The sequence below is a fragment of the Pseudopipra pipra genome, chromosome 4 (genome assembly GCF_036250125.1).
Source record: "Pseudopipra pipra isolate bDixPip1 chromosome 4, bDixPip1.hap1, whole genome shotgun sequence".
NCBI lineage: Eukaryota > Metazoa > Chordata > Aves > Passeriformes > Pipridae > Pseudopipra > Pseudopipra pipra.
This window is the reverse complement of record NC_087552.1, coordinates 38,581,054-38,599,525: the sequence shown is the minus strand read 5'-3', so window position 1 is coordinate 38,599,525 and position 18,472 is coordinate 38,581,054. Positions and strand designations below refer to the sequence as shown.

At 39.5% G+C, this 18,472-nt stretch overlaps 1 protein-coding gene across 4 annotated transcripts in view; it reads right to left on the bottom strand.

The window, feature by feature from the left end:
- The window catches only part of GALNT7 (polypeptide N-acetylgalactosaminyltransferase 7), a 112,945-nt gene that overhangs the window by 40,002 nt on the left and 54,471 nt on the right, over positions 1-18,472 (bottom strand). For all 4 annotated transcript variants that reach the window (XR_010430121.1, XM_064652478.1, XM_064652477.1 and 1 more), the window contains one exon: positions 12,574-13,028. Coding sequence is in view for 3 of the 4 variants with exons in the window: in XM_064652477.1 (XP_064508547.1) it covers positions 12,574-13,028 (455 nt within the window). In the remaining variant the exon portion in view is untranslated. The remainder of the gene's footprint in view (positions 1-12,573; positions 13,029-18,472) is intronic.

The following is an 18,472-nucleotide window of genomic DNA, read 5'->3' as shown; positions in this document are numbered from 1 at the left end:
CAGGGAAGAGCCTTTCCTCAGTGGAGCAGCACTGACATCCAGTGGTGGGCAAACCACATACCAAGAAACCATAAATGCATTTTCCTTGTGTTTGAAGCTAAATTTTAGAGTACTGTTTTCCCTCCAGGTTTTAGGCACCAAAAAAGGAAAATAATATGCCTGAATTTCCAAGAACTTTCTTCAGTTTTAAAAGAGAGGGTCAATGTTCAGGCAAAAGCTGCAAGCTATTGAAAACCAGCATGAGCAGATTCAAAGTACAAAAGGGTTTGTGACAAAGAGGATTTAAATATGTTTCAGCCTCTAGCTTCATCTGCTGGGTGCAGTCCTGCCCACATACTAGCACAATGCCCATTCAGGTGTAGCCTGCAGGCCAGCTGTGGCAATACACCGTTCACCAAGTTAGTTAACAAAGTCACTTAAAAAAATATTTTGAATTCTTATTGGTATCGCTGAGAGGAAGGCACACTGCAGCAGATTTGCAAGAATAACAGGGTACCATCCTCAAGCAAGTTTTGCCTCTAGACAGTCACATCACTTTTCCTGAATCCTGTAAAGAGTTACTGTATCGGCAAGAGTAACAGGCATGCACAGATCTGTGAAGGGCTGGCAACACCTTATCTGGGCAGTGCTGCAGGGAAGAGCAGCTCTGTTTGTTTCCCCTTTCCTTGAGGGACTCATGAGTGAAAGGAAACAACACCTTCAGATCAGTCCGTGAATTAAAAACTTTCCATTCCCAAATCAGCACCAGCATTATTGAGCAAAACCAGAAGTGACTCATCACTGGAGCAAGTCAAAAGGCACAGTAGTGATCTAACTGAGGAACAGGGTGAGTAATGTTTCTTCTGACTATTAGCCTGCATACTTGGGATGTGAATTAGTTCTACTCCCTCTCCACCCCTAGAGGAATAGCACTTCTGGAGCCTGTGCCATGTCAGGATCCCTTATCCCTCAATCATAAAGCTGTGTACCAGTCACATCGGAGAGAAGCTCTTTTATGGGGGACCCCTCTGGACAACAAGCTGGGCATTTGGGCTAAAGTGCTCCTTGGCTTGAGGAAATTTCTGCTCTTACAGATTTGGACTCTGTTCATTGGCTTGCTCTTACAGATGTCCTGGGGCCCCACAGTCGTGATCATGGGTACATGGTCCAAGGATGGGATGACCATACAGACTCCCTGTTAGTAACTGCTGAAGATGCAGACAGAGACTCGAATTTCCTCAGGCGAAAAAGAGCCAAGACTGGAGTCTCCTTCTCCTGGAAGAGTAATCCAGCCACCAAACAAAAATGCGAGAAATGAAAAAGGATTGCACCTCAACAGAAAGATACTTAAGAGGGTAATTTAAGACCTTGAGCCAACAGAAGTGCTTCTCATGTCATCCTGAATCCCTAACTCACCCAGCACACCAGCACCTAAGCTCCAGAAAAAGTAAGAGGTCTTATGGCTGCATATTGTGACACTCTTATCTTGATATTACCTGCATTTACCAAGGACACATCAGTACCCTCTGGATTTTAAGCACTGTACTTGTGTGCTCAGACCAAAATGTAGCAGCACTGATTCCTCTAAGAGAGAAGGCAGCTGCCATCACATTATTGTAAACATTCCAACAACCAGCTCCTAAGAAGCTAATCAGCTGTTGCAAGATGAGGGACCTGAACCAGTACAAAGCTGAAGGTCTCAATTTAGTATTTATCCTGAAACTGAAACTGACGGTTAAACAAAAAACAGAATCTCTCTTCTCCATTAATATAAATTTGTTCATAAATTGTATTTTAAATTTTATTTCATGTTTAAAGTGGTATGAAGCTCACAGTTGTATTATCATCTATTATAATTGCTTTATAGTGCATGCATTTTTCTCATTATTTGAGAGGGTCCAGCACTAGCAAAGCCCAGAAATAAGTTAGGAGCTCTATTTTCATTTGCACCTTCCTTTTCTAGTAAGTCCTGTTCTTTTCTTAGAAGGAGACAGTCCTTCAGATGATAGCATGGTGTTTACAGACTTTCAATATTAAATTTAGGGCTGCTCCTTATTTTAAATCATCAATTTATTATGACTACTGCAGTAAACTGAATCTAATCCCTAGGAAGATGAATGAGAATTTTTTTTTCATAGAACACCATCAACTGTTTGCTCATGTGTATGGTTGACATCATCAAGGTCATAGCTGAGACTGGCTACTAAGTCTAGAGTAGACAGAATAAACAGAAACAGATTACAAAACTGGGCATTTCTTTTTTAATATACAACTAAGTAAATCTAATGCTAATACTAGATTTGTTACCTATGAAGCCTTATTTTTTATGCACCATCAACATCAACATAAGATTACAGTAGCTGACTTACAAAACAGAGGTTCTGGAAGAGAACAGCCAACCTAAGAAAGACAAATTGATCAGCTAAGTTGTTTTCTTTTTCCCTTTAGCAGACAGCAGCAAAACCTTTATTATACACTACCAAACAGCTTAAACCTACGCTGAAACAGCATTTTCTATTTTTACAGTAGCTACAAGCTTTACCCATTTCCATTCCTGAAGTAATCTGCAAGGCTATGTGACTACATTGTATCATTAATGCCCTTGGGAGCACAAGATACATCTACCATACTTCTGAAAGCATCACAGTCCAAATTCAGGGCAAGGTTTGCACAAGGACCCAGCACTAGGGATAACAGGAGAATTAAAGGAAGAGCCTTTATATTTTTTTTTTTAATCACAAGATTCTTGCCCGTATTATCACTTATCCAATACTGAAAAAGTTGAATCAATAAACATCACAGGGCAGGAAAGCTAGGGCAGCTAGGTGGCTAAAATAAATTGCCTTCCCCATGGAAGGGGAAGCTCCCATACAGGGAGATGAAGCCAAAGCCCTCTTCTTTCCTGTTTTGGTTTAAAGTGGTAAAGTCCTCCCAGGTCTCTAGGCCTTCTGCAGTCCGGTGACACACCGTGCATGTCACAGGGAGTAGAGGGGGCAAGCAGCTTCCTCAGGACCAGGGTAGGGCAGTGCTGTGGGCCAGCAGCACAAAAGCAGTTTGGATGGGATGCACTACCCTCTCCGCCTTGAGGTGTCGAGCACTGCATCTTCAGAATTAAGCAGCCACCATATGGCAATTCTTCTTATTTCTCCATTGAGTAAGCACCAGTTGAGGAAGTTATGGCTTGATATATTTGCTTCAAACAGTCCAGGCTGTGCATAACTTCGGGTTTATCAAACATTGACAAGCTTTACCTAATGTAATAATCAAGTGACTAGAAAGAAGCTTGAGGCAGTGAGCTCAGTCCCACAGAAATACTGTATTTCCACCATGCCTTGCTCATCAGGTATTAAACCTTGAAGTTCCTGCCCATGCTTAGCTGGACTGCATTATAGCTTGTATCAGGCACACTTATTTGAATGCTCTAGCACAGTATGTCCTGGTTAACAGGAACAAGACAGAGCGCAAGAAGTCTATTTAATTTTAGTCTCACATTCAGATTACAACTCATTTGACAGAATGTTTCCTCCATCTGCCCCAGAATTTCTATGCTGCAAGTCAGCACCTGAAGGGTTACACAAACAGCTGCAGGAAATCGCTCAGACTGCCCCTCCACTGAAGTCAAGGTTTAAGACAGAATTTAAATATACTCCAGGTGCTGCGCTGTACATTTTTGTTGAGTAAGAGGTCATGTTCAGAACTTGGTCATCTCTTTTCAAATGCACACATAAAGAAGTAAGTAAATCCAGCTACAGATAACACACCTGGTGCCTCTGTCAACGTCTCTGTACTCTTTGGGTGAATTATTTCTCCCTCAAAACTTAACGTTTGAAATGCTAGCAGCCAACACTAAAGAGATGAAGGATCCATTTTCTCTGTAGTTTTCACTACTGGGACCTGAAATGTTAACAGAAAATGCTGGGTTTTGCTTTAATGCTCAGAATTCAAATCTTTCCTGACCACAAGGAGATGCTCTCACAATCTGTGGCTAATTACAATTTAAATGCATTCTTTTCCCCTCCAGGACTCTTACCAGCAGTAAGGCAGCTGATAATCTGCAGCGGAAAGCCTTCCTGATTTAGTGTGACCACTATAATTCACCTGATTCTCAATCCCCGCTCTCACTGAGGTGCACAAAGATTTATGTGCACACTATAAAATTAGTTTTCTTCATTACAGAACAGTTCCAGTGTACTATGTGGCACTTGAATAAAAGATTTTCCCAAGGTACCATGTGAAATGAAATCAAGTCCCTAATGCTCCACTTCCAATGACATAGATATCAAGAATAATTACTGAAATCCATTTTCTTACAACAGTATCAAATACGTAATTTGGTCAGTGCTATAATTAAAGGAACTAATCACATTCCTGAAGAAAGCAGGCTTTACTCCAGAGTCTTTCTATTCAATCTTCTTAGCTACAACAAGATTGACTGGACCAGTAACTACTCAGTGTAAGAGAACATATTAAATTCATGTTATTTGCCCAGACTAATAAGACTGTCCATTTCAAATGAGCAGCCAAGACTTATCTGCCTTATTTCATACCCTGAGTAATTAGTTACAACTAAAGATTTCGTTATTTTTTTACTCCAGTCCAGCACCAAATATTTTCTACACAATTCAACATTTTTAATAGCACTTGGACCATACAAAGGGTCCAAGCTGTCACCATCAAACTATGATAGGAAAAATATCTTTTCTAACAGCTCTGCCTTACTATCACACAGCTCTGCATGTGTGTATTCTTAGTAAAGTTAGAAGTCTTTATTTTTGGCAAGAATTCCCTCCTCATTTTTTACTAAAAATAATTGAAAAATAAAACAAGCACCCTTCAAACCTGCATGTACAATTTTTAAAAACGAGCCAATCCTCATTCACTTTTGTTTTATAAAATGAGATGCAAAAACAATTGTCAAAAAATACAAGCAGCATTGTACTCAAGCAAGGAGGTTTTTTCAGGTTTTTCAATAAAAGCTTATTGCCAGTTCTGTTTGAAGTCAAAAGGTGACCCATGGCAACAGATGCAATTATTCAAGTACAAATCTGTATGGCCCAGGGGGTATGCCCTGTAACAGCAACAATGTCCTTAAAAAGGAAAACTCAAACTGGATAATCCACAGAAGGAAAAAAACACTTAAAAATATTTATTCTGCCATGATCATACTGACAGATGTGTGTGGGTGATACAGCTGAAATTCTGGCTCACACTGGCGAGCAGACAGCAGCTATCTATTGTCATATTGAAAAAAAATCCAGCAAGAGATTAATTTGTCTCATGCCCTAAACATTAATGATGTTTCCTCTCCCAGTTAAACTATTCAGGATAAAATTCCTGAGACATTTTTTGAAAGAAGCTGTCAAAAAAAAACAACTAGTTTAAATAGAGTAATAAGACCAAAATCTTCTGGATCAGTAAGAATCATTTGTAAGCAACTCTTCCATGGGTTGGATAACAACAGCACATCAAGGCTGAGCAAAGCATGTTGAGCTCTGATCCTTTCTTACAGCCATCACCGTTAATTACCCTGGCATGAAATCTGACCAGCACTACGAACATCTCTGGCTTAAGGGCTCTACAGTATTGCAAGTTGGTTAATAGGAAAGATAGGGAGTTTCACAGTGCATCACTTAAAATACACTTTAAGAGAATGCTACTTGACTTCAATCTCAGTCTAAAGTGCACTAAGCACAACCCAAATGCAGAAAAGTACAGGAATAGAAATGGTAGATGACGATTTGGAGTGTTCTACTGAGAAAGTAACTTCATAAAGCAAAACCTGCATTGATTCTTAGTGGTTTTGAGTTAAAAATATAAAAAGAGACTACTGCAAGTAATGCATCATAGATATGTATTTTTCAGAAATACTGAATACAGATTTTTTTTTAACAACTCACACTGCTTTGGCCTTGTATACCAGGTGCAGCTCCACTGAGCCGTACACCAAACAGCCTCTTCTCAGAGCCCTACACATGTAGTCATCAATGGTTTTGTCCATCAGAAAGTTTTATTTCCCTTTTGGCTCTTTCACACATTATTTACGTGTTTCCTAATATCTGTCATAAGAAGTTAATGATTTCAGGTGCTACAACTTCGTCAAAAAGGGCTCAGGAATGGCATCTTCCAGGACAACCTCCCCAAAACACAGGAACCGTCCATTGCCACATGCAGTCAGTCAAAGATGCATGGAAGACAACCCACCTGGCTGCACCAAGAACTCCAGAAGGAAAAACAGGAAGGTAGATGCATGGACTGGCTACCTAGGAGGAGTTCAGAGAGCCCATGCAGAGAGAATTAAAGGCAAAGCTTTATGGAGTTGAAATCCATAAGACAGGAAGGGTGAGAAAAGCTTGTAGGCTAAAGGAAGACTAAACTGATAAAAGAGATGCAATTTATTGTCAAAGGACACAGAAAAGACTAAGACACTCAACATATAATTTCCTTCAGTCTTTACTTGCAAGGTTTGCTCTCACACCTCCCAGGTCCCTGAGTCAAGGGGCAAAGTCTGCAGAAGGGAAGAAATATCCACCACAGAGGTGAGTCAGGGACCACTTAAATAGACATATTACAGCAAATGGGATAAACACAGCATGAGCCCATAGGATTTGGATGGATCATACCAGAGGGCACTGAGGAAGCTTGTGATGTCATTGTGAGGACACACTTACCAATATTTACAAGGTCCTGGTGAATAACAGTGGTTCCTGAGGACTGACAAAGACAAATTCTTGCCCACCTTCAAGAAGCAGGATCCAGGAAACTATGAGCTGGAATTCATTAGCAATGGGTGAAATTTTTGGAACTGATTAACTTTATCCATGAAGGACTGCCTTCTGCTAAAATAAATCAGAACCAGTTTATTGGAGCTTAAATGTGCCAGGGATTGTCTAGCATAAGGACAAGGGAAAGCCATGAACAGAACCACACAGAAGTACTGGCTGCCCAAGAAAGACTCAGACAGCACCTGTGATGAGTATGGAAGAATCGGAGCATCTGACAGGACAGAAGACACAGGCAGGAGACACTTCCTTTTAAAAAAGGGAACTATGAAGAAGGGAAATTTTATTTTTAATCAAATAAAACCCCAGATGCTGTTAGCAGTAAGACATACATTCTTTAAATGTACAGGGTGGTGTCCACACTAGGGAAACAGAAACGAGCACTAATTCAGGCCAAGTGCATGTAAATAAGAAGAGATTAAAAAAAACAAAACCCACAAAAAAACCCAAACAAAAACCCCAAACCCAAGTTTGAGAAATAGCTTACTGAAGTGTAAGAGCTGCTATTCAAATATTTCTTTCAAACACCAGAAGTGGGATGCTTGCCACAAAGTCTGTCGGGCTGATACATGATCAAAATGAAAAGACACCACTTCAGAAGCAGGAGAGCTAAATTAAGGATTTCCATTGAACTCTCAGCAGTGACCAACACCACATAACCAGAGAAGAGATCAAAACTAGGGCAAGTGCACAGTGATACTTTCCACTATATTCCCTATTCCTATCTTCAGCTACCTAAAGCTTAGGGACTTCGTAATTTGGACATCACAGATAATCTGCCTGATAGCTTCTACTGGAATTCTCTATTTTCTGCCATTAATAGCCTTTTGACTTTTTTTTCATTTAATAAACCCAGTATTTCCCAAACAATGCAACATAAATAGACAAACAATTGTGGTGTATAACTATTGCTGATTCCAGCCTTGTTATCAAACAGAGGAGGAAAACACAAACCCAATTTTTACCAAAGGGCCCTGGGGAGCTAAAGAATTGCAGATCACTCAATCTGACTTCCATGTTGAATAGAAGCTAGTAATAAATAACAAAATTAGTAAACCATAGACACAACTTTGGTGGAAAAAAGCCATGCCACGGAAAAATATTATCATCTTTTGAAGAAATCAAAGATTATGTGAACATGGGTCAGGGTATTAATATAGTAACTGAATTTCTAAAGCATTTGATGAGGTTCTTTGCTTTCTTTACAGGCACAGTTCTTAATCAAATTATGGCAGATCTCTTAGATTAATAACTGCCAAAGTCCATTCATTCAACAGACTTATTTTATTCAATTTTTAAGTGAGTTTGTGACTGTAGCAGCTTAAATGTCTGTGCTGGCAGCCAAGCAGTTCACCTCCTCTTCCAGGTCATTACTGAACAATAAAAAGTTCTTGGTAGTTGCAATTAAAATGACTATAAACAGCTGCAGAACAATTCAAGGACACTACCAAGGAAATGAGCTGGCAGAAGAGCTCATTGCAAGTGCAATGACTGTATATGAAGTGTTAGGCCACTCAGTGCGTATGCTCAGCGACAAACCCTGAACTCTGAATCACCACTGGAAAAAAAAAATTTTTTAAAAAATCTTGGAGTCAAATGTGGATAGCTCTTTAAGAATTTTAGCTCAGGGGAAATAAAATGGCAGGAATAATAAGGAAGGAACATGAAACATTTATATAGCAGCTTCATGGAGATATCTATTGATATTCCCATACTGTGGAGCAGCAGAGTAACAGAAGTACATGCCAGTTATTTGGGAGGAGAGGTTAAAACAAACACCACGTTCTGCAGTCACTGACTCAGGATGTCATTTATTTCAGGTGTATATATGCATTTAAAAGACAAGTCTGTGCAGAGAAAGAGGTCTATGAAGCATGACAATCCTGTTGCAATTTTTGGCTCAAGTGTTCCAGCCCACTGATTGCCAGGAATGAAGCTTATCCATTCTTGTATGTTTTCTCAGTAGTATATGTTATTGGCCAGAGCTAGAGATAAGGTTGTCAACAAGAACAATCACTAGTTAGACCCAGTATAGATGGATTTTTTAAATTCAATTTTATTTTAAACTTCTCTAGAAAAGTGGATCATTACGCAGGATAAACAACTAAGTTCTTGTTATTTCTAGCTACAATTCTCTGAAGTTATCTCTTCAGACTTTTTTTTTTGAGAGGACACACCTTGTTACCCCACAGCATCTATCCTCAGACCCAGGTCCATTTTTTATTTCTCTAGCATGGTGTGTTTATCTTGGATCCAAAGTAGCCCAGAAACTTTATCACTCTAGTTTTACTTCAGCTCTACCTCTGTGGAGACTTCTGATTACAAAAAAAATAGTCCAGGGAGCAAGCAAATTAATATCCTTCTTCCCGAAACATTAGTTTTATCACAGGTCTGCTAGGAAGCAGGTACAACATGTAAAATCCAATACAAATGACTGCTCTTAAAAGGCTGCCACCTACCAGGACGATAAAAATAGATCCAAAAAAGGTAAAAATCACCGAGTTTTAAGAAAAAGTTTTCTTCCAGCTACTGTACAGATGTTTTGACAGGGCCTACTAAGCCTGCTCTACTTCTTTGCAACACAAAATAAGGTGGCAAACAGGTTCACCTAAACCCAGTTTATGTCTCCCCTGGCCCTCCTACAGGGTGCTGAAAAGGCTGCAGTGAGATGAGCCATCTTTGGAAGTTTCTACACTGACTTTTTTATATCCCCATATATTCTTGCTTTTGTTTAACCAAACTTATGACTTTCTGTATGTCAACAGAAGTGCTGGGCTTCAACGTTGAAATATACTGGTTAAAATCTATAAGCCAAGAGTATGTGGTACTGGCAAAACAGAAATATTCTGATGCACCTGACAAAAAATTTCAACACACCATCCAGCATTATTCCTGTCTACAGCACACAACAAGGGTTAAGGCTTTTTACAGCAGCTGAAACAGCCAAGAATCACCAGCAAAATTCCTACTGAATCAATAAAGGCAGATAGCAAATCATCTTGATAACATGTCAGACTACAAAGTCAAATCTAAACAGAGCAGAATTGAATCCCCCTTTATTGTCACTTCTTCCCTCTTCTCCCTCCAGCAGGGACAAGCCCTAAGGCTACAAGACTTTTAAGCTGGGAGAGACAACTCTTGTAGCACTATTTCACTCTTGCTAGCAGAGCCTGGGAAAGCATTTGACATACTTCACTGAACAAACCTGACTGCATAGGGTAACGCTTAAAAATTCTGATGCTTGAAGGAAGAGAGGGTGAGGTGAGGTCTGCCTGTCTACAAACAAATAACCTGGTCTTTACCAGAAAGATCTTCCTCAATTAGAAATGCCAATATAGCATTAACTATAAAAATATTACTATATTGCTCTTTGGTAGGATTAAACTGAGTTTGACCAGGCTTATTAACCACAAAGGCTTCTACTCTTTTTAAGCAGATCAGTGGGAGGAAAATAAATGGTGCATCCAATAGGCAATGTGCTACCTTTTGCTGCATTTCTTGCTCGTCTTGGCGGATATGCTAGAGAGTGAGGACGTGGATACCTAAAATCATATATCAATACCAGTCAATCTCGCTTGCTTCCCCTCTCTTCTGCTGTTCCCAGGAGACACATGGAAGCTATATACCTTTAACTTATTTAAGGTAATTGCAACCATCCCAAGTATTCAATAAATAAAATTATATCTAAAAGATGCCTTTTGTTCCCATTGTTTTTTCATGCTGTTTTGTTTACTTGCTTAGAACATTAAATAATAAAACATAACTTTGATTTGAGCTACCGGCTTTGACCTCCGAGAAGACTTATCTGCAACTGTGCTTGAAGGAAACTGTTTCTGAAATTCATCTTTCCATAGCTGTCCCTCCTCTTCCCCAAAGTATTTAATCATCTTTGGGAATTTCTATTTATTAATGTCCTTCAGAACAGAAGTAAAGACAAATTCTGAGATTATGCCAAAAATAATTCAGGAAGCTACAGGTGTGGAACTATTTGGCACATACATATCTTCTCTGATGCCCTTCACCTTGGGTAAATATTGAGGGGAGGGAATACTTGAGTTCTGCTGCCAAAGATATGGCAACTAGCCTGGGCAGAGTCAGCCCAGTCCCACCCACACATGACATGATGCTGTACTTCCAGAATGGAGGGCAGGAGGGGAGTGTGCTTCCACCTCCTGCCCTTCTCTCTCTAAGGAAGACAGGGCCAAAGCCATGTTCCGCTAAAATGAACTCCTGGCAACAGCAGACAGCAAGCCCCCCTGCTCAGTTAATCACAACACTTGATGGGGAAATGCTTTTTCTTTGAGTTTCCTTAGTCCTGTTGCCTCCTACAAAAGGGATCCCAGTGGTTGCAAATGCCTCAGCAGAAGCAGCAGTGTCTAGGGAATAACCTGCTAAAAAGAAAATGCTGACCTACACAGGTTAGCCAGATCATTTCTTCCTCTTCAGAAAAATCTCTTCAGTGCAGAGGACCAACTGCTGACCACAGCAAAGAAAGAAAAACAAAGAGAACACCCAGGACAGCTGGCACTTCATTGCCACCAGCAGCAGACAGGCACAGTCCTCTCCTCTGACTGCCAGCAAGTGGAAACCTTTAGTAAGTCATCTGAAGAACACAGCACTAAGGAGGGGAAATGCTGTGCTCTGTGTACTTCATTTGCTTTCAGTGAGCACACACCAGGTAGTAAATTCAAGCAGCTGTCCATGCATGGGTATGAGTCAGACCCGCAGCTGGCCAGTTCTCTCCTGCCTTGAAATGGAAAAAACACCCACCACAAAAGGCCAGAGCAGAGGCCCAGTAACCAGAGAGTGACCAGCTAAACAGATCAGCTATCACAGCTGGAAACACAAGACCAGAGCTTGGCACCCAGTCCAGGGATCAGCATCGATCCATTGCTATAGATGAGGGGGAAGTGAAAATTGCAAAGTATTTAATTTCATATCTAAATTCATACACCCTCCACAAAACCCCAACCAAAAAAACAGACTAAAAAATGCCTTACCAATCAATCAGTTAGCTCAGAGACCTGTCCTTAACTGATATTTAAGAAGGAAAATAATATCAAATACAGATTAGCCTAAGAGTAAAATTGGCTCCAACATATATCAAAGGTCAGAACAAACTGTGTAAACCTGTTAGCAATCATTGAGCAAATGTTAGTAAATGATGAAAATTTTCCCACAACAAAGTAGACACCCTCCCAGCAAGTAAAAAAATACTTTGTCTAAGTTTGCTTCCTTCTTTATGACAAATGCTGTGAGAAACTATCAGAAGACTACTCCAACCATCACTATGGCAGATCTATATTTCTGTTACTGCAGGTAATTAGAGCAGTGTTATTTAAAGAGAACAGTATTTCTTTGTTTCTGTTCTCTCTTTATTTATTTATTTACATTTTATTTTAAAAACATTGGGGTAAACTCAAACTGAATAAACTAACTAGAATGGGAATGCCTAATAAAGGCAATCCTTCTTTCTTAAAAACAAATCTTAAATTATAGATTAAGAAAAGATATGACAATGAAGACTGTGGCTAGACACGGAACAGGCAAATACATGCAATTAGACACTAAAACAAATTACTTCAGAGATAAATCACTGTAGATTAACTCTTCATGAAAGGAATCATTGCAACAGCATTAAGAAGAATATATGGAAACATTTGGTATAGTACAGTACTCTTGCCTGTCAGTACAAGAAGCCTTAAGTATTTGGCCTAATAAATAATATTATTCTAAGCATCAATTAAGATATATGGAAAGAAAATAACTGAATGCCATAAAAACAGAACTACAAGAAAACAAAAGGTTTGCTTACTCTTCTTGACGCAAGTCATTAACGCTCCGATCTAGTGAGATCATATCACTTGCCACCATATTAAACCCAAACTCTTTAATGCTGGCTTGAATGGATTCTTTGTAATCTGGTCCTAAAACATATGGCTTTGCTTCCTCTCCAGGGCCACCAACAACTCCGTGAGGCTCAGGCTCTTTGGGTTCAAAATTACCAAGGACTCCAGGTCGTAAAACAGGATCTGGGTATACAAATGTCTGAGGTTTAAATGTGAGATACTGCCTCTGGATGATGTTCTGCTGTTTGTTATCACCACCATGATGATTTAGTTCATTTTTGGCCTTATTTTTCCTTCGAATGGATTCCAAGTCCACTTCCACACCTTCAACATGAGGCCAAGGTACCACGGGTTTGAACTTCTCATTTCCTAGTCCATGGTCTCCTTTGTTTGGCATGGGTCTGTTGTCTTCTTTGTCATCCTATATACACACACAGAGAAACAGCAGACCATATGAATTGATGACCCTTTATTTACATCCAGTAGTTAATGCACTGAGAGTTGGCACTAAATATATGTTAAGCAAGAGGAGAGAAACCTGTGTTGAGAGGCTCAATGAACACGTTTTACTAAAGCTACTGACTGCTGGAGAACATCACTAGCTGTTGTCCACACTTACCTTGGTGCGTTGGTCCTGGAAATCAACTAATGCCCAAAGTATTTCCAAAGACCAAATACCCGTGCAGGACATGTTAACTTGAATGTGGTTCAAGTTGCACACCAAAGTGATGTGCAGGGTGCACTGACAGAGCATTTTATGAAGGAAAAGGTAGTATGGAGGCAAACAATGCCACAGTCCAGAGCATGGCATCCTTGGGCCCACTCTTGGACACTGGGTGTTTCTGAGGTATGCCTGCTGGTGGCTCAGATCTGTATAAGGTCTCAGTGGTTGCTAGATATAGCCTCAAGATGCTCCTGTACTGGGAAAGAGATCTGTGACTACATGCAGTCTGGCACACATCTGTGGCAGCTGTGAGCCACATATAATCCCCACCCCTCACACTCCACATCTCCCCACCCAACTTGCTCCCACCAAGCATTACTCCCTCTGCTACATCAGCAGTGCAACACAAATGAGATTCCTACCTGGGGAGGCAGTGCTGGGGCTGAAGAGAGCTGCCACAGGCACTGGCAGCTTGTTTGAAACAAGCCTCCTTGTTTGAAACAATTTTACAGCACTCCTCCCTGTCTCCCAACTTGATATTTTCAGTGATTAGTGAGGTTGATGGGGTTAGAACAAGGCTGGGTGATTTTGGAAGAAACTAGACAGAAAAGCTCTGAAGTGTCTGAGTGTGAAGTCTCCAGAGTGCAACAGCCCCACCCACAAATGCACTCCAAAACCCAGACACTGCTTTTTCCAATACTACTGTCCAAGATGATGAAGGCAAACATTGCTGAAAGTTCAGATTTCCTGCTCACATTATTTATTTGTAAGCAGGACAAATGTTAGATCATACTGAAACCTGCAGGAATCAACAGACATATTTTAGCAATTTCTCACTATCTATTCATAAATACAGAATCAGACAAAAAATTGAGATCAGAAGGATGCCACCTACTTAAACCTGCTGAAGGCAGGTTCACAGTTAGATGCAATTTCTGAGAGGCTTGTCCAGTCATACCCTGCAAACAGTCAGTTTCTCTGGACAACCTGTTCCAGTTGCTTGACCCAGCTCACAGTGAAGGTACTTTTCCTCACAACTTGGTGGAAGTTTCTCATGTTGCATCTTACGGTGATTGCCTCTTGTCCTTTCTGTCTGCACCCGTCAGAAGATTTTATTTCCCTTTTCTCTGTAACCTCACTTTTCAGGGTGAAAAGATGCAATTAGATTCCCCATTAGACTTTTCTCTGGCCAAACGCAGTCTCCTTAGCAGGTCTTTTCCAGGTCCTCTGCGTGTGTTAACATCTCCCCTGAGCTTGGGCAGTGTGGGAGGAGAAGCCAAACACAGTGCTCCAGACAGCTAAGCTCTTTCTAGGGTATCCATCCATTATGGACTCTGCCTTTACTGAGACAAGGGCACAATGCTGACTCATGTCCGTGTTTAACAAAACTACACAATACTTAACACTACATCACAGTATTTTCCTGTGCATCATTCTGCATTAAAAAATCTTCAGAAATTAAGAAGAAAACCAGTATATTTCTAGGATAACAGTGGGAGTCAGGCTCCACTTCAAAATAAAATTTATTCAAGAAACTTCCTGAGAGCTCTGCTTGTTATAGGTTAAACAGGGAAGACGTATAACATGGAAAAGTGTTACATTATTCTTTTCTTACATCAACATTTTTTGAGGAACTCAAAAGCCAGAGTGAAAAAAGGGAAGTATAAGGGCATGTGAAAAGGCACATTTTTCAAGGAAGTAGAAGGCTGCCATGGATCTAAATAAAGCCCTGAGAGGACTTTGAAGAGAGCACAATCTAACACTTACCCTAGAAATCAAAAGGAAGGCTTTGCCACTACTGTCAGAACACTGCTGAGCTCTCAGCTCTTACCAACTCAAATCTTAACTCCTGCTCTGAGTGGAGAAGCAGCTACAGAAGCCAAAAAAATGGTGGGCATCATCAGGAAGGATGCTAAAGAGCATTTTGACTACATAAAATTTTGAAGCATTCATGTATTCAGTAATATGTAGTTCTGGTCTCCATATCTCCATATCTAAAAGGAATTCGAGAAGGTACAGAGAAGGGTAACCAGAATGAAGGAGAAGGTAGATAGGTATCTAGAGATGAAAGACTAGAAAGGCATTTGGCCTTTCATCTCTAAGGCTCTGCAATTTGGAGATGTGATGGCTGAGGGGCATACACCTGAAGTTTAAAAAATCATGAAGATGATGGATAAATTCAATGGAAATCCACTGTTTACCTTGATGGATGACAGGTCCATAGGGAGATGTAAAAGCGCTGGGCAGGGAATTACCTTCTAAAAACTCAAATTAAATATCTATGGATGCTGGAAGCATCCAAAGGGAAGGCAGCATAGAAAGAAGCCAGGTTTACACACTGCCATTCTCAGTAACCGCCCTGGATCATTAGTCCCCATCAGGCAGGAATTTCTTAATCCTCTGGTCTATGTGGAATTTAATATCCTTTCATTTCATTTCCACTACCTATAAAACAGTTATGAACTTCCACTTAGCCAATTCTTCGACTGAAACATAACATTTCTGAAAGAAATTTGTTTACTTTCCTGCCATCAGAACTATGACTTATCCATTATTACATTTAGCCTCATTATAACTGTTATGCACAATTTGCATTATTTTGCATTTATTTGTAGTTCCCTTCTAGACACTAAATATATTCCACATTCGTAGGCATAGGAAAGTATTTTATAAACCAAGAAAATTATACACAAACACACAGGCACACTCATTCACCCCATTCGTCCAATTTTTATGCACTGAGGACAAACAAGACAGAAGGCATTTGTTGTGGGTTAATTCCTGCAAGCAGCTCAGTATGACACAGCTGCTTACTCCTCCCTCCCCATGCCTGGACATGACTCTAAAACATGGCATCATATGGGATGCTATGAAGAAAATTAACTTCCTCTCAGCATTTTATGGGATTTTAAAAAAAAGGAAAAAAATAAGAGAAACTAGTAGTGTTTAAGTGCATAGTGCAGACCACAACTCCTGGAGGTTATTCATTTCTCCAGAGATAACTGAGACAAAGGTTTTCCAAATACTGTGTGGAAAAGAAGCAAAGTCAAACCACAATCAAAGCACTCCTCTGGTCATCATATAAGCCACAATGCCTTAGTTAGGAACTTCTAGAGCTTCTTCCCTCTTTTATGAATTATTACTCTACACTCCTTTAAAAAAAAATTAATGACATATTAATTTTAATGAAGTAATTTTTATTAAGTGTTGTTCACTGATTATGGGTTTGGCTTAGGTGAAAGTATTAAACCTAAAGATTCATACAACAACAAGAGCCAAACTGGAAGGTGCGCACATTAAAAAAAAAAACCAACCCCAAAAACCTTTCTAAAGTGGAAAAACAAGATGGTCTGAAAGTTATTTTAAAAACTTCAGAAGAGTTAATAATAGCAAGGTGAAGGGAGGGCTTGGAAGAAGTAAGCACAACATACATCTGGACTCTGCACTTCTCGGTTGTCCAAAAACTGTGAATTCTCTCACATCTGAAGACAGACAACAACAATAAAATCTCATTACATATTTATAAAAAGGACACATAATGTGGAAAAAAGTTGTCTTTTTCTATAGAGATCATTGTCTTTTTCTATAGGGCTGAAGCTAGAACTTGCTGTGAGCTTTCTAGCTCCAGTTTGGTGCATGCTTCTTTATTTTTTAGATGTTCTTTTCCCTCCTAAGGGAATTATGTCTCAGTCACTGCAATAGGTGTTTCCAAAACAGTGAGATGATATAAATACCATCACTACCTGACTCGGAAAAAAAAAAAAGGGTTATTCAGTGTCACTTTATTTTGCAAATTAGGTGCCTTTTTGCGGAAGACAAGAATGCAGTTAAATGTATAGGAAACATAACTGTTTTCCTTTGGAAACATGCTTATAAATTACACCAAGTAAAACAAAAACTGGGAGAGGACTTAATAGAGCTGTGAGATCAGTCAGCTAGTAGGAGGGTTGGAGTTGTAGCTGGCAATAAAACTGCAAATGTGAAAGTTGTGTAATCTGCTTTTCTTCAGTCAACTAGTTCAAGACTGGCAACTCCCTAAAACTTTGTGAAATAATGTCTGAATACAAATTTATGTTAGAAAAGTGGAGTGCTTGATTTCTAAAATGAAAGATTATCATACTGAAAAAAGGTTGCTAATTAAAAGCAATGACTACAAAAGTAATTTCCTCATCTAGAAAAAATCAGTGATACAAAAAAAAATTAAAAGGAAAATAATTAAGTAGAATCCAGCAGCATTCTCATTACCCAGGGATGCAAAAGGGAATTAAAAAAACCTTACATTCTTAGAATATACATGTTCCTACCCAGCTCAATAAAGACAGATACTGCTCATTGCAATATCCTGGTGTTCCTCATGAAAAAACTATGAAAACTGATACAGTTTAATATCCAGTCATCTTTTACCTTTCTTACCTCTTGGCTGAATCTACACTTCTGCAACTACCATGAAACACAAGTACACTGTGTGTTCTTATACCATAAGGAAGGGTTCAAGAACTTTTAACTGAGGACAAATTAATGGCATTCAGAGCTCACCCAATCCCTCTATGCAAAAAAGGAGCATTTTTAATAGCACTTCTGTCACAGGTACTCTGATACAGACCCACACAACTATCACTTTAGTAAGGATCTCAACATATTTAAAGTATTTTGCTTTGTTTGCATCAACTTAATGCAGTTGATCAAAGTTTATCAGAAGAAAAAAGTCACTTCAGAGAAATGATGCAGAGTCTAGCGTTTTCAATTATTTCACTAAACAGGAGGGGGTTGTTTTGACTTATTCAGTTACCTTGGTAGGGGGGAAAAAAGAGAAGAAAAAAGGACTACAAGCTGGATTCACAGATTTCATTATTGACTAGACTCATGCTGGGAAGATACTAAAATAATGCCTGTTCTCAGCCAAGCTTCTGGCATGATTCTGCTCTACCAGTTAATGAGAGAGACGAAAAAACCCAGCATGTAGTATATTTTTGTTTGCTTTGAATCATTATGTGTGAGTCTTACATACTAGGTTATAGTGCAGGGCATAGACAGAATAAATAAAGTGTCACACTGCATTACCTAGTCTTGCAAATATTTTTGCACTGCAGCGTAGAAAGACTCCACAACACTCTTATGAGCAAAAAAAAGATAACTTTTCAGTATATAGGATGAAACACAGACAAAAGGGAAAATCAACACATCCAACAATATATTTCTGA